The sequence below is a fragment of the Pyxicephalus adspersus genome, chromosome 9 (genome assembly GCF_032062135.1).
Source record: "Pyxicephalus adspersus chromosome 9, UCB_Pads_2.0, whole genome shotgun sequence".
Lineage (NCBI taxonomy): Eukaryota > Metazoa > Chordata > Amphibia > Anura > Pyxicephalidae > Pyxicephalus > Pyxicephalus adspersus.
Window position 1 is genome coordinate 323,838 of NC_092866.1, and position 12,176 is coordinate 336,013.

The window sequence follows — 12,176 nt, forward strand, 5'->3', positions numbered from 1 at the left end:
ACCCAAACCATAGATCTGATGCCATCCAGCTCCATATCACCACCCATCTCACCCAAACCATAGAAATGACATTATCCAGCTATGGGTGCTCCACCGCCTGACAGCACTCCCACACCTGACTATATTTGCTTTACATGCTGACACAATTATTACATTAGACCTTCTGTTTTTTGCCACATTTACCTCCTTAAACCAAAATCACCAACCCTTCTCCCCATTACACCATCCTAATTCCCAGCAACTTCTTTCATCCCCAATACTACATCTGTAAACCAGGAATCTTCTTCAATGGCGCCAACCAATCTGCCCTCCACCTCAAACCTCCTGCACAAATACCTGAAATTGCCCTTGTTCTGTGTGCCCAGCGTCTTGTAGAATATTGTGGATGTCATGTTCACATTTCCTTTTTATTATTATTTACAATACATCAAAATATAAAAAAACATAAAAACTACTTAAATAAAGTGAGCAGCTGGCATTTGTGTTGCATGACTTTGATAACAAAATGCCAAGAAAAGAATAATATAATGTAGAGCTGGCATAGACTGGCACACAGAGCATGCCAAGCACTGAGACCAAGCCTGGCACACAAACCATGCCCAATCGAGCAGTGTTTTCCCTAGGCCCTTTTAGCTGTGCGCACTACCCGGCACTTTTCAGCAACCACCTGACTGTTTTTGGGTGATTACTGATGAGTGGGGTCACAATTCAGGGGCTTCCACCCGCCTACAATTTCTTCCCACCCGGCTTAAAAGAATTTCTGGGTTGAACACTGACAGGGACTAAGCCTGGCACACAGAGCATGCCCAACACTGAGAACAAGCCTGGCACACAGAGCATGCCCAACACTGAGAAGAAGCCTGGCACACAGAGCATGCCCAGAGCATGCCCAACACTGAGAAGAAGCCTGGCACACAGAGCATGCCCAACACTGAGAACAAGCCTGGCACACAGAGCATGCCCAACACTGAGAACAAGCCTGGCACACAGAGCATGCAGCACCGGTAAAGAGACCAGGCCTGGCACACAGAGTAAAATCAGAAACCAAGCCTGGTACACTGAGCCCAGATATGGTGCATGCTTGGCACACAGAATATAAAGAGCTTGTACATAGCAAATACGTTGGCATTGCTCTCAGTGATCCCCCCTAATACTCCCCCCCAGGTACTCCCAGTGATACCCACCCCCGGCAGTACCCCAACTGACACCGTTACTGGCCGTTTCCTCACCACCAAAACCTCCGGCTACCCCCTGCCATCCCCCCACCGGTACCTGCCCACAGCTGGATCTTATGCCGCAGCAGCCTCATGGCACAATGCAGATCACTCACCGTCTCCGGGCACAGAGCCGCGTCTGCCAGCTGATCACTGCTGCGTCACTGTGCAGAGAGGGCGGCACCGCCTGCCAATTGTCTGCTCACCGGGATCCGCCCTGCCCCGCCCACTGTGCCACTCACCCCTCCCTGGCATCATTCAGGCTGCAGCCCCCCACTGTGCCACTCACCCCTCCCTGGGATCATTCAGGGTGCAGCCCCCCACTGCCCACTGTGCCACTCACCCCTCCCTGGCATCATTCAGGGTGCAGCCCCCACTGCCCACTGTGCACTCACCCCTCCCTGCCATCATTCAGGGTGCACCCCCCTGCCCACTGTGCCACTCACCCCTCCCTGGCATCATTCAGGGTGCAGCCTCCCTATGCCCACTGTGCCACTCACCCCTCCCTGGCAGCATTCAGGGTGCAGCCCCCCCCTGCCCACTGTGCCACTCACCCCTCCCTGCCATCATTCAGGGTGCAGCCCCCCCTGCCCACTGTGCCACTCACCCCTCCCTGCCATCATNNNCCCCTCCCTGCCATCATTCAGGGTGCAGCCCCCCCTGCCCACTGTGCCACTCACCCCTCCCTGCCATCATTCAGGGTGCAGCCCCCCTGGCCCCCTTGCCACTCACCCCTCCCTGGCATCATTCAGGGTGCACCCCCTGCCCACTGTGCCACTCACCCCTCCCTGGCATCATTCAGGGTGCAGCCCCCCACTGCCCACTGTGCCACTCACCCCTCCCTGGGATCATTCAGGGTGCAGCCCCCCACTGTGCCACTCACCCCTCCCTGGCATCATTCAGGGTGCAGCCCCCCACTGCCCATTGCACCACTCACCCCTCCCTGGCATCAATTAGGGTGCAGCCCCCCAGCCCAGTGTGCCACCCACCCCTCCCTGGCATTGTTCAGGGTGCAGCATCACAACACACAGCATTGAATGACACCAAGCAAAGGAGTCCCAATTTTTAGGGTCCTCCACTAACACTGAACATTAGGGTATCCAACTGACAACAAGGAATTCGTGTCGAGGCGGTGACACAATGGCATAGTGCCGGGTCGGGGGTGACACAATGGCATAGTGCCGGGTCCGGGGTGACACAATTACTTTGTGCCGGTTCAGGGGGGACAAAATCGCATAGTGACGGGTCAGGGGGTGAAACAATTACTTTGTGCGGGGTTGGGAATGACACAATGGCATAGTGCCAGGTTAAGAGGTGACACAATCGCAGTTTCGGGTTAGGGGGTGACACAATTGCTTTGTGTGGGGACAGGGGTGACACAATCGCATAGTGCCAGTTCAGGGGGTGACACAATTGTATGTGGCCGGGCCAAGGGTGACACAATCACCTGAAATCAGATGTGGGTGGAGGGGGGGACACGCAATGTTTATTTGGCTCAGTGACAACTTTTCAGGGTAAATATGTGAATGGCATGTGCACAATGTCGGGAGGCCAAGGCAGATGTGGTCACATGACTGCAGCTTCCATCACACGCTAGATGATTGTCACCTGGGGGGGGCATGGGGTCAGAGAATGAGGGAAGAACCCCATTGTACATTTCTAAGGACAATCAGCAGGACAAAAACAGATTAATAAAATTATCCCCCCCAAGGAGGGCAGCAATAAACCCCTGACGGGTTCTAACACTTCCACATAAGTTTAGGCTTTGCATAGACTTTATTAGGTGATGATTCCATCTGTGTCCCCCCCCTCCATCTCTAGCACCGGGTTAGGGGCCCAGACAGCAGGCACTGCTGAGGGTACATTTCTGCCCATTGTATGGAACAAATAAACCCTGCAGGAGGTGTCAGAGGGGGGCAGATTTTGCCCTTAGGATGACTTTTGTTATCCTTGTATTGGATGGTCCAGCCCCCCCCTCCCCCAGACATTCTTAGCCCCCGCTTGGTATAAACCCACACAGACCACAAAACCCAACCCCGCTTGGTGATATTAGGTTTATTTACAATCAGCATCCATCGGCAGAACCTTCATGGGCCTGCAGAACCTTCATGGGCCTGCAGAACCTTCATGGGCCTGCAGACCCCGGGGAGGGGCGGCTCTATGTATCCGTCTCATGGAACTTTCTCTTCTTATAACTTTGCACCAAGCTGGAGGCCGTGATCTGAGCCGCCTGACCCCTTTCCCAGTTCTGGAAATCATTGAGACCACTCTGTCCGGCCTTAAACAACACACGCTCCAGTTCATCCAGTCTGGCCACCAGGGCGGAGGTATCCTCATTGTAGGCATTCTGGGAGGAGTCCATGATACGTCGGAATCGCCCAATGAAAGTCTGAGAAGAGAAAAGCAACATTCACATTAGTATCACTGGGTGAATAATAGCTGAGACAGCACAGAGAATGCCAGTGCAGATTCAGAGGGGTGCTGGGGGGAGGAGTAAGGATGTCATTATCAGGTTCTGATCCCCCCAACCTAATCTAATCCCCAAATCCTGACACCCCCCAGTATGAAGATACCCAGCAGACCAGTTATCTCATCTCTGATTGGCTGACTCTCCGAGCCGAGGTGTGGTACAGCCCACTGAGCAACCATAGTACAACCATAGTACATGTGGTACCCTCTCTGTGTTATAATGCCCCTGGGTCATCCCGAGTCTAGGTGCAGTGTGTGTGTACACCTGACGGGTCCTCTTACCCCATGGGGTGCAGTGTGTGTACACCTGACGGGTCCTCTTACCCCATGGGGCGCAGTGTGTGTACACCTGACGGGTCCTCTTGCCCCATGGGGCGCAGTGTGTGTACACCTGACGGGTCCTCTTGCCCCATGGGGCGCAGTGTGTGTACACCTGACGGGTCCTCTTCCCCCATGGGGCGCAGTGTGTGTACACCTGACAGGTCCTCTTGCCCCATGGGGCGCAGTGTGTGTTCACCTGACAGGTTCTCTTGCCCCATGGTGTGCAGTGTGTGTTCACCTGACACGTTCTCCTGCCCCATGGGGTACAGTGTGTGTTCACCTGACAGGTTCTCTTGCCCCATGGTGTGCAGTGTGTGTACACCTGACGGATCCTCTTGCCCCATGGGGTGCAGTGTGTGTACACCTGACGGATCCTCTTACCCCATGGGTGCAGTGTGTGTACACCTGACCGGTGTTCTTGCCCCTGGGCTGCAGTGCAGACAGTAGGGGGTGCCACATATGATAGGTACACTCACCTGTAGCAGCGTCTGTGCGATCTCGGTGTTCTCCGGACTGTCAAAGTTGAGGAGCTGGGAGCCAAAGCTGTAGTAATGGGGCCCCATCTTGTGCAGGTCCACCACATTGGCATCAGCACTGAACACGGTGCGCCAGCCTTGTCGGTAGATCTTTGGCAATTCCACTGAGATAATTCGACGCTTGTTGTCGTACAATCCCTTCACCAACCACAGAGGGAGCTCCATCTTACTGCCCTGGGGGAGAAGAGACACGTCACACAGGAATACAATCTGACCAATCATCAATGGCAGAATTGTCATGTGACAATAGGGCCTGGATCTGTGCAACACGGGAAAAGTGGGGTGACAAATGAAAGAGGGGTCCTTCCAGGGCCACAGTAAGGTGATGAAGGGGGCACCCCAGGGCCACAGTGGGGTGACAGATGACGGAGGGGTGACCCCTGGGGCACAGTTGGGTGACAGATGACAGAGGGGTGACCCAGCGGCACAGTGGGGTGGCAGATGACATAGGGGTGACCCCTGGGGCACAGTCGGGTGACAGATGACGGAGGGGTGACCCCTGGGGCACAGTCGGGTGACAGATGACAGAGGGGTGACCCCTGGGGCACAGTCGGGTGACAGATGACAGAGGGGTGACCCCTGNNCAGTCGGGTGACAGATGACAGAGGGGTGACCCCTGGGGCACAGTGGGGTGGCAGATGACAGAGGGGTGACCCCAGTGGCACAGTCGGGTGACAGATGACAGAGGGGTGACCCCTGGGGCAGTCGGGTGACAGATGACGGAGGGGTGACCCCTGGGGCACAGTGGGGTGGCAGATGACAGAGGGGTCCTTCCAGGGCCACAGTAAGGTGATGAAGGGGTCACCCCAGGGCCACAGTCGGGTGACAGATGACAGAGGGGTCTGAGAAGGAAAATGATTCTGTCTCGGTCTCCATCTTGTATCTGAATCATCAATGAGAAATATTAGGAAAGCTGGCTGCATTGTGAGGGGTGATTGTCCTGTAAATGTCATTAAGTTTATTTTGTGCGTCTATTAATGAAATATAAATAAGAAACAATGACCAAAGTGTAATTAGGAGTTATTGTGTAAGGCTACGTACACACTTGCAATGTGTTTTTGTGATAATCGGCTCAGGGCTAATATTGGACGAGAATCTGGCGTGTGTACAGCGCCCATCGTCTATACGACTGTCCTGGCGGATTCACAGACGATGGATGACTGAAATGGAAGCAAAGGTAGAGAGCGCACAGCGGGGTGCCGCTCCGTGGTTCTCCCCCCTCCATAGAGCAGCACTGGTTCATGCATCGTGCAGTACTTTCCAATGACAATTATTGCACGTGTGTATGCAGCTTTATACACCGGGACCTGGAAGAAGATAGCCTGGACCTCAGGGCCATGCATAGGACCATCAATGACCGATAGATCACGCTTTACTTCAAACCTCCAATTACTTCACCTACAGTACTTTACTCTCTATATGAACTGGTGCGGACATTTCTTTAGGAAATTGATACATTTTTCCTTGACATTTGGTGCCAAAACCCAGGATGGACAGATGACGATTGGACCGGCGCCTCAGTACCTGCATTGGAACGTGTCCCAGCTGGCAGGTAAAGGTTATTTATCTTACCGGGGTTCTTCCCTTGCTACATACTGCCAAGTTGTCTGCGGAGTCACTGGAACCTCGGCTGTTAGATGTTTATGTGTAATTTGTACCTGTGTGCTTTCCTCCCAACTAACCTGATTGCCAAGGTGAGGTCGGTCAATCCCCACAACTATGGTTGTCCCGGACAAGCAGCAACGTCACCTATGGCTGCGTTTTGGTAAATGGTAGACGAATATCAGCTTTGTACCTTGTTCTACACAAATGTCTTTGGGTTCATTGTCTGCTTAAGCTACGTACACACTTCCAATTATTATCGTTGGAAAACGAACGACGAACGTTCATGCACGATATATATGAACGATCGTATAGCACCGATCCTGCACATAGAGGTAACGCCACGATCGTTCGTAGATATTGTACACACAATAGATACGATCGTTTTAGCGATAGAGGAACTATGTGCACGACAGGAAAGTGAACGGACGTTCGTTCATCACGCATGCTCTGAACATGGACGATCAACGGACGACCGTACACACGAACGATGTTCAACGATCATCGTCCAATCCGATCCGCCGGTCCGGTCGTTCGTTTCCAGCGACTTTCCTAGTTCGTCGGCGTCGTTGGTTACTTTTTTTACGAACGATTTTTGCCCAATCGATCGTTCGTCGTTCGTTTTGAACGATAAAAATTGGAAGTGTGTACGCACCTTTACGCTGTGTGTTGGGTTATGTACAATAGTAGAATAAGATAGATGACATCTATTGAATTGTGAGCACATTGGTGGTGAATTGGCGGTGAATCTGTGTAGGGGGTAATTGTGTGATTAGCATATGCTTTCAGGGAATTTGCTGTAATAGGCTTTTCTATTTCCACACAGTTCTGTAATTGGCTCAGGGACCCAAATGGCATGTCCAGGACAGATCATGGCAGTCAGGGAATGACAGATTCACATTTGTGTCTAGTGTGAATCTGTGGAGAAGGCTGTCCTTAGGAGGAAGATTGGATCCAGTGGTGTAAGAACGATTTAAAGGTAAACATTCGGGAAATATCTGGCCAGGTTGTGTCAATGTTATATTTGGCAATGCTGACTTATGATCTGGGCCACAATTAGTTTCTTGTGCTGTTTGTAAATTGTTGCCATTCGTTGCTTGCTTTGTTGTTTGTACTTTCATTGTACTTCATTGGTAGGAACAAAAGATTAGGACAATCTGTAGAATCTGAAAGAGTGTTGTATACACCTTACTGAGGAATGGCTGAAACATAAACCGGGGCGAAGCTGACAACAGTAAATGAGATAGAAGAAGCAGACACTGCAATGGTACCAAACCCTCATTAGGTTGGCTCAGATACCTATCACTGCCATGCAAAGATGTTGGCGCATCTTACACATGGAGGAGTAAATTCACCCGGTACATCCGAATATTGCACGGGGTACTGAATGGATTCCGGAAAGAAGTAGTACAATAATATTACAGTATGTGGAGGATTTGTTTCTGTGCTGAGATGATGGGGAAACTTCTGGGAAAGAAAACTGTTTCCTAGCTAAGACCGGTAATGAAGCAAAGTGAGCTGTAAGTTGTATTTTTAGCAAACATTTGATGAATGTAGGGTACCGCTGAGTGAATCCCAAACGTCTCTTTATTAATGATGTATTACCTTAATTAAAACCTTCCAGTTTGTTAAAATATCATGTCCAGGGTACGGAGGACCTGAAAATATTGTCAGCTTGCACTTCCCTCTCAGACTACAGGAACGCATGTTGTGTCCCAGGAATGGCGGCCCTGTTACAGGAGTATGGAGGGGCCACTGGCATATTCCTCAGGGATCATGTAATAAAGGGAACTCCAGGTTACAGCAGTGGCAGCATGGACATTGCTGCTGGAAATAGAAGCAGGCTTGGTCTGGGGTCACACTTTATATGTGATATAGTAAGCATGATACCAAGCATTGGTCAGCTAGGTTGGATAAATATATATAAATAAATATAAATAAATAAATATAAATAAATATAAATAAATATATAAATATTGGGATGTTTTACAGCAATTTACCAATCAGAAGGTGCAATATATTACATCATGTATTCCGGGTGCTTCATAAAAGTGAATGTATATAAATATTATGAATTCATAGAGACACAGGGATCAGCAAATCTTTCATCTGATATATATGACACTAATCCTGATTTCCCGATGTTTATAGAAGGGTCCTGATACTATATTAGTGATGGGTAGCCATGGATATGCAGTGGTAACTGATGGGGTATTAAGCAGAGTTTACCCCCCGATGTGTGGGGTCAGGAAGGTGAATGACGTCCTGATGGAAGCACTCTGACCAAGGTAGGAGAGATATTGTCATATAACCACCATTTGTCATAGCATAGGACTACGCTCCCTACATGACATTTACAGGTAAGCCAATTAGAAAAGCCTAATTATTGGGAGAGCTTCTTGCAGCCCTAAACCTTCCTCAGGTAACCATTATACAAAGCTCCAGAAGCAAGGTAGCGGCAGGTGAGGAGAAGCTGCCCTCCTGTCCATAGCACCTATAGGAATAATGTTATCTCATAGATAATAAAGGGCCCCTGAACCTGGAAGTCCCAGCGAAATTACAGGAACAGGCCTCAGAGGAGGAAAGAAAAATGGATGAAGCTGGGGGAAGAAAGACAATAAAAATGTCTGGCGGCATGGTCAGATCTATTGCTTGCCCCGATCGCTGTACCCCATGATCGCTGTACCCCATGATGGCTGTACCCCATGATGGCTGTACCCCATGATGGCTGTACCCCATGATGGCTGTACCCCATGATGGCTCATCTCTCTCTCTAGGTAAGGTGCAATGTCTATCACCATAAGGAAGTCCTGGATAGCTCCGGGATTGCCAGTCTTTGCTGCAAGGTATAGGATCCCTTACCTGCCATAACCCCGGCCAAGTAGTAGTAGACATTCACCTGGACCTGGGAACCCCATTACTTCATGGAGATGTTACACAAGGTGGGAACATGTGAATCTGTGTGTAGACGTGTTTTCTGGATGGCCCGAGGCCTGGCTCGTAGCTAGAGTTACTCCTAAGACAGCAGCAAGGTAATGACTTGCAGATTCGGGGCCCTAAGTAATAGTCAGTACAAGGACCCCACTTGAGATATGAGAAATAATGAATCCGTGGAATAGTACACGCTATCATCCTAGAAGTAATGGAAAGCTGAGACGCAATGGTACATAGGCCTGCTAAACCTGAGAAACCTTGGGTTGGAGGCCCGCCTATTGTATTCAATAAAGGGGGCTCCCACCTTATTATATATTATTTGGCACGGCCCCCAGCACTGGACTGTACTTTCCCCAACAGCTGCAAGCACTCCATTCTGATATGACACGTTATGTGGCAGAAATGTCTAAACAAGCTGAATAAATGTTTGGTTCTATTCCAGATCCAAACCCAAATGGATCCCAACATTGTAAACCAGATGGAGGCTGGGAGCCGGGATGAATGGTCCCCACCAAGTCCAACACAGACACGTCTCAAGAATCCAGGCTGAAAGGGTCACCGCGGGGCCACATTGTGGGGTGACAGAGGGATCACCCCGGGGCCACATTGTGGGGTGACAGAGGGGTCACCCCGGGGCCACATTGTGGGGTGACAGAGGGGTCACCCCAGGGCCACATTGTAGGGTGACAGAGGGATCACCCCGGGCCACATTGTAGGGTGACAGAGGGATCACCCGGGGCCACATTGTAGGGTGACAGAGGGATGACAGAGGGGTCAGCCCGGGGCCACATAGTGGGCTGTCACCCGGCAGATAATATTGGGGGCCCCTGTGTGGGGGAGGGGCTCACACATCTCACCTGAGGGATGTGCTCCGTCTCCCCTCCTTTGTCCAGGAAGCCCAGGCGGGCTAGGCCGCTCTCCAGCCGGCACGGCAGCTTCTCCTGAGACATGAGCACATCATCCAGAGACAGAAAATTCTCCTCCCGGCCCAACCCGGCCTCCACCGCGCAGTACGACTCCCACATCGCCGGACCGAATCTCCCGCCTTCTGCTGTCACTATGGATACGTCACAGAAAGGGCGGAGCTATCTAATTTCACCTCGCCAGAGAGGGCGGGGATTCCCTGACAGTGCAAGCTAGGGGCGGAGTTTTCTACATAGACAAAGCGTGTGGCCGCCACCTGCTGGACAAAGCAATGCTATTGCAATCGGAGTGTGAGCTGGGCAGCTTCTCTTTCTCCATATTGGTATCAGCACATTAATGTGAATGGGGGCCCCTGTGTCCCCCCCCCCACTTCCCGTGTGTTCGGGACCTACAAGTCTATCAGAATGTAGAACTGTCTTGAAGCAGGCCAGACGCAGGTCACCTGGAGGTCAGACAAGGTCCTGAGCAGGTCAGATGGAGGTCTGGTGGAAGTCACCAGCAGGTCAGATGCACCTGTCAGTGGTTACTGAATACCACAACCTGAAGCTTATTCACACAGACCCTAAAATTCCATCAGCTCACCTGATGGCCCCTCTTCTATCCATGGGGAAGAGGCGGAGTTCCTCCCACTGTAAGCCCCTCCCAATCTTTCACTCACCCAGCAGTGATAAAACACACAGGGCCTCATAATGTCACAAATTGTTTATTTAGCTAACAGTTCATGGTCAGGCGGCTCTAGGAACATCTCTACATCTCATTGGCTGCCTTCAGCTGCTTCCTGGAACGGCGCTGTGTCTTCAGAGAGAGCTGCGGGTCAGATACATTTAGTAATTATTACCCTAAAAGTACAATTTGGGGCTCACAGACTGGGGGTGCCGGGGTCACCGGCCTATTCTCTGCACTGCCCCTTTCATTACCTTCAGTCCATGAAAAGTCCTCCTGCCCAGGACGCTGGGTCCAGGCCTCACACCCAATGGTGTCACACCATATACAAACCATTGCAAAACCAAGAGCCTGAAATTTAATGAGGCCCCGGAGGATTGGAGGCCTCGTATCAGTCATCTGCCCCTGGTAAGTCCCCCTTTACCACCAGGCTGGAACTCACCTCAGCAATCTCCACCTTCCTCTCCCATGCTCGGATGTTCCTCTCCAGCTCCTCCTGCTGCATCTTCTCATGGATGTAATCCAGGACCTCGGGGACACGATAATCTCCGAGCTGCTTCCTGAGCCTCTTATTTACACTTTCAGCCTTGGCCCGTTCCTGCAAACACGAGGGTATCGATGAGACTGACCCAACAGCCCCACAACTGCTGCCCACTTATCCATGGTGACACCGGCCCGTTACTGAATAGATGGAACTTCCCCGACCCATAACATTCTCCAACCTCTCTGATGGCCACCAGCTGCCCCTTCATTCCATGGTGACACCGGCCCGTTACTGAAGAGATGGAACAACCCCGACCCATAACATTCTTCAACCTTACCAATGGCCACCAGCTGCCCCTTCATTCCATGGTGACACCGGCCCGTTACTGAATAGATGGAACAACCCCGACCCATAACATTCTCCAACCCTACCAATGGCCACCAGCTGCCCCTTTATTCCATGGTGATACCGGCCCGTTACTGAAGAGATGGAACAACCCCGACCCATAACATTCTCCAACCTCTCTGATGGCCACCAGCTGCCCCTTTATTCCATGGTGATACCGGCCCGTTACTGAATAGATGGAACAACCCCGACCCATAACATTCTCCAACCTCTCTGATGGCCACCAGCTGCCCCTTTATTCCATGGTGATACCGGTGCATTCCTTAAGATACGGAACATCTGCACCCCAATCTAACACATTTCCTAGCTAACCTCTCTCTCTGAAGCCCCCGATAACGTCTGGCCCTCTACTCCCCTGTGACACTGAATGTTCCCTGCACCCTATGGCCTCCCCACATCACTCACAATGGTGGTGGAAGCCCCCACATATATCTGAAATGTACCTGCTCCACCTGCTGTGCTTCCTGCTCGATGCGTTGAAGCATTTCATTCCTGGCTGAGATCTCTTTTGTCAGATTTGTGGACTCTGCTGTGGTGTCCTGAAGCTTCTTCTGTAAGCGAGAGTTGTATGGACATGAATAGAGATGTATGGAGGATGTATGGGGGATGTATGGAGATGTATGG

At 51.2% G+C, this 12,176-nt stretch overlaps 3 protein-coding genes across 7 annotated transcripts in view; all 3 read right to left on the minus strand.

Moving 5' to 3' along the window:
• Positions 1-1,426, minus strand: part of NDRG4 (NDRG family member 4) — a 23,133-nt gene extending 21,707 nt beyond the window's left edge. For 2 of the 3 annotated variants that reach the window (XM_072421685.1, XM_072421682.1), the window contains exon 1: positions 1,273-1,332. In XM_072421685.1, the coding sequence (XP_072277786.1) occupies positions 1,273-1,309 (37 nt within the window). In that variant the 5' untranslated portion in view covers positions 1,310-1,332. Of the gene's footprint in view, positions 1-1,272 lie in introns of all 3 variants that reach the window. The other variant, XM_072421686.1, reaches the window with a different exon arrangement.
• Positions 1,427-3,254: 1,828 nt separating this feature from the next.
• GINS3 (GINS complex subunit 3) lies at positions 3,255-10,146 on the minus strand. 2 transcript variants are annotated; one of them, XM_072421894.1, is made up of 4 exons: positions 9,934-10,146; positions 4,481-4,714; positions 3,338-3,603; positions 3,255-3,299 (listed from the first exon to the last, which is right to left on the minus strand). In XM_072421894.1, the coding sequence occupies exons 1-3, from the start codon at positions 10,099-10,101 to the stop codon at positions 3,373-3,375; spliced, it is 633 nt and encodes a 210-aa protein (XP_072277995.1). In that variant the 5' UTR covers positions 10,102-10,146; the 3' UTR covers positions 3,255-3,299; positions 3,338-3,372. The 2 variants fall into 2 exon arrangements, with proteins under 2 accessions (XP_072277995.1, XP_072277994.1); XM_072421893.1 differs by having other exon boundaries at positions 3,255-3,603.
• Positions 10,147-10,687: 541 nt separating this feature from the next.
• The window catches only part of CFAP263 (cilia and flagella associated protein 263), a 13,912-nt gene continuing 12,423 nt past the window's right edge, over positions 10,688-12,176 (minus strand). For both annotated transcript variants that reach the window (XM_072421495.1, XM_072421494.1), the window contains exons 7-9: positions 11,996-12,103; positions 11,106-11,261; positions 10,688-10,807 (exon numbers count right to left, since the gene is read on the minus strand). In XM_072421495.1, the coding sequence (XP_072277596.1) occupies positions 10,748-10,807; positions 11,106-11,261; positions 11,996-12,103 (324 nt within the window). In that variant the 3' untranslated portion in view covers positions 10,688-10,747. The remainder of the gene's footprint in view (positions 10,808-11,105; positions 11,262-11,995; positions 12,104-12,176) is intronic.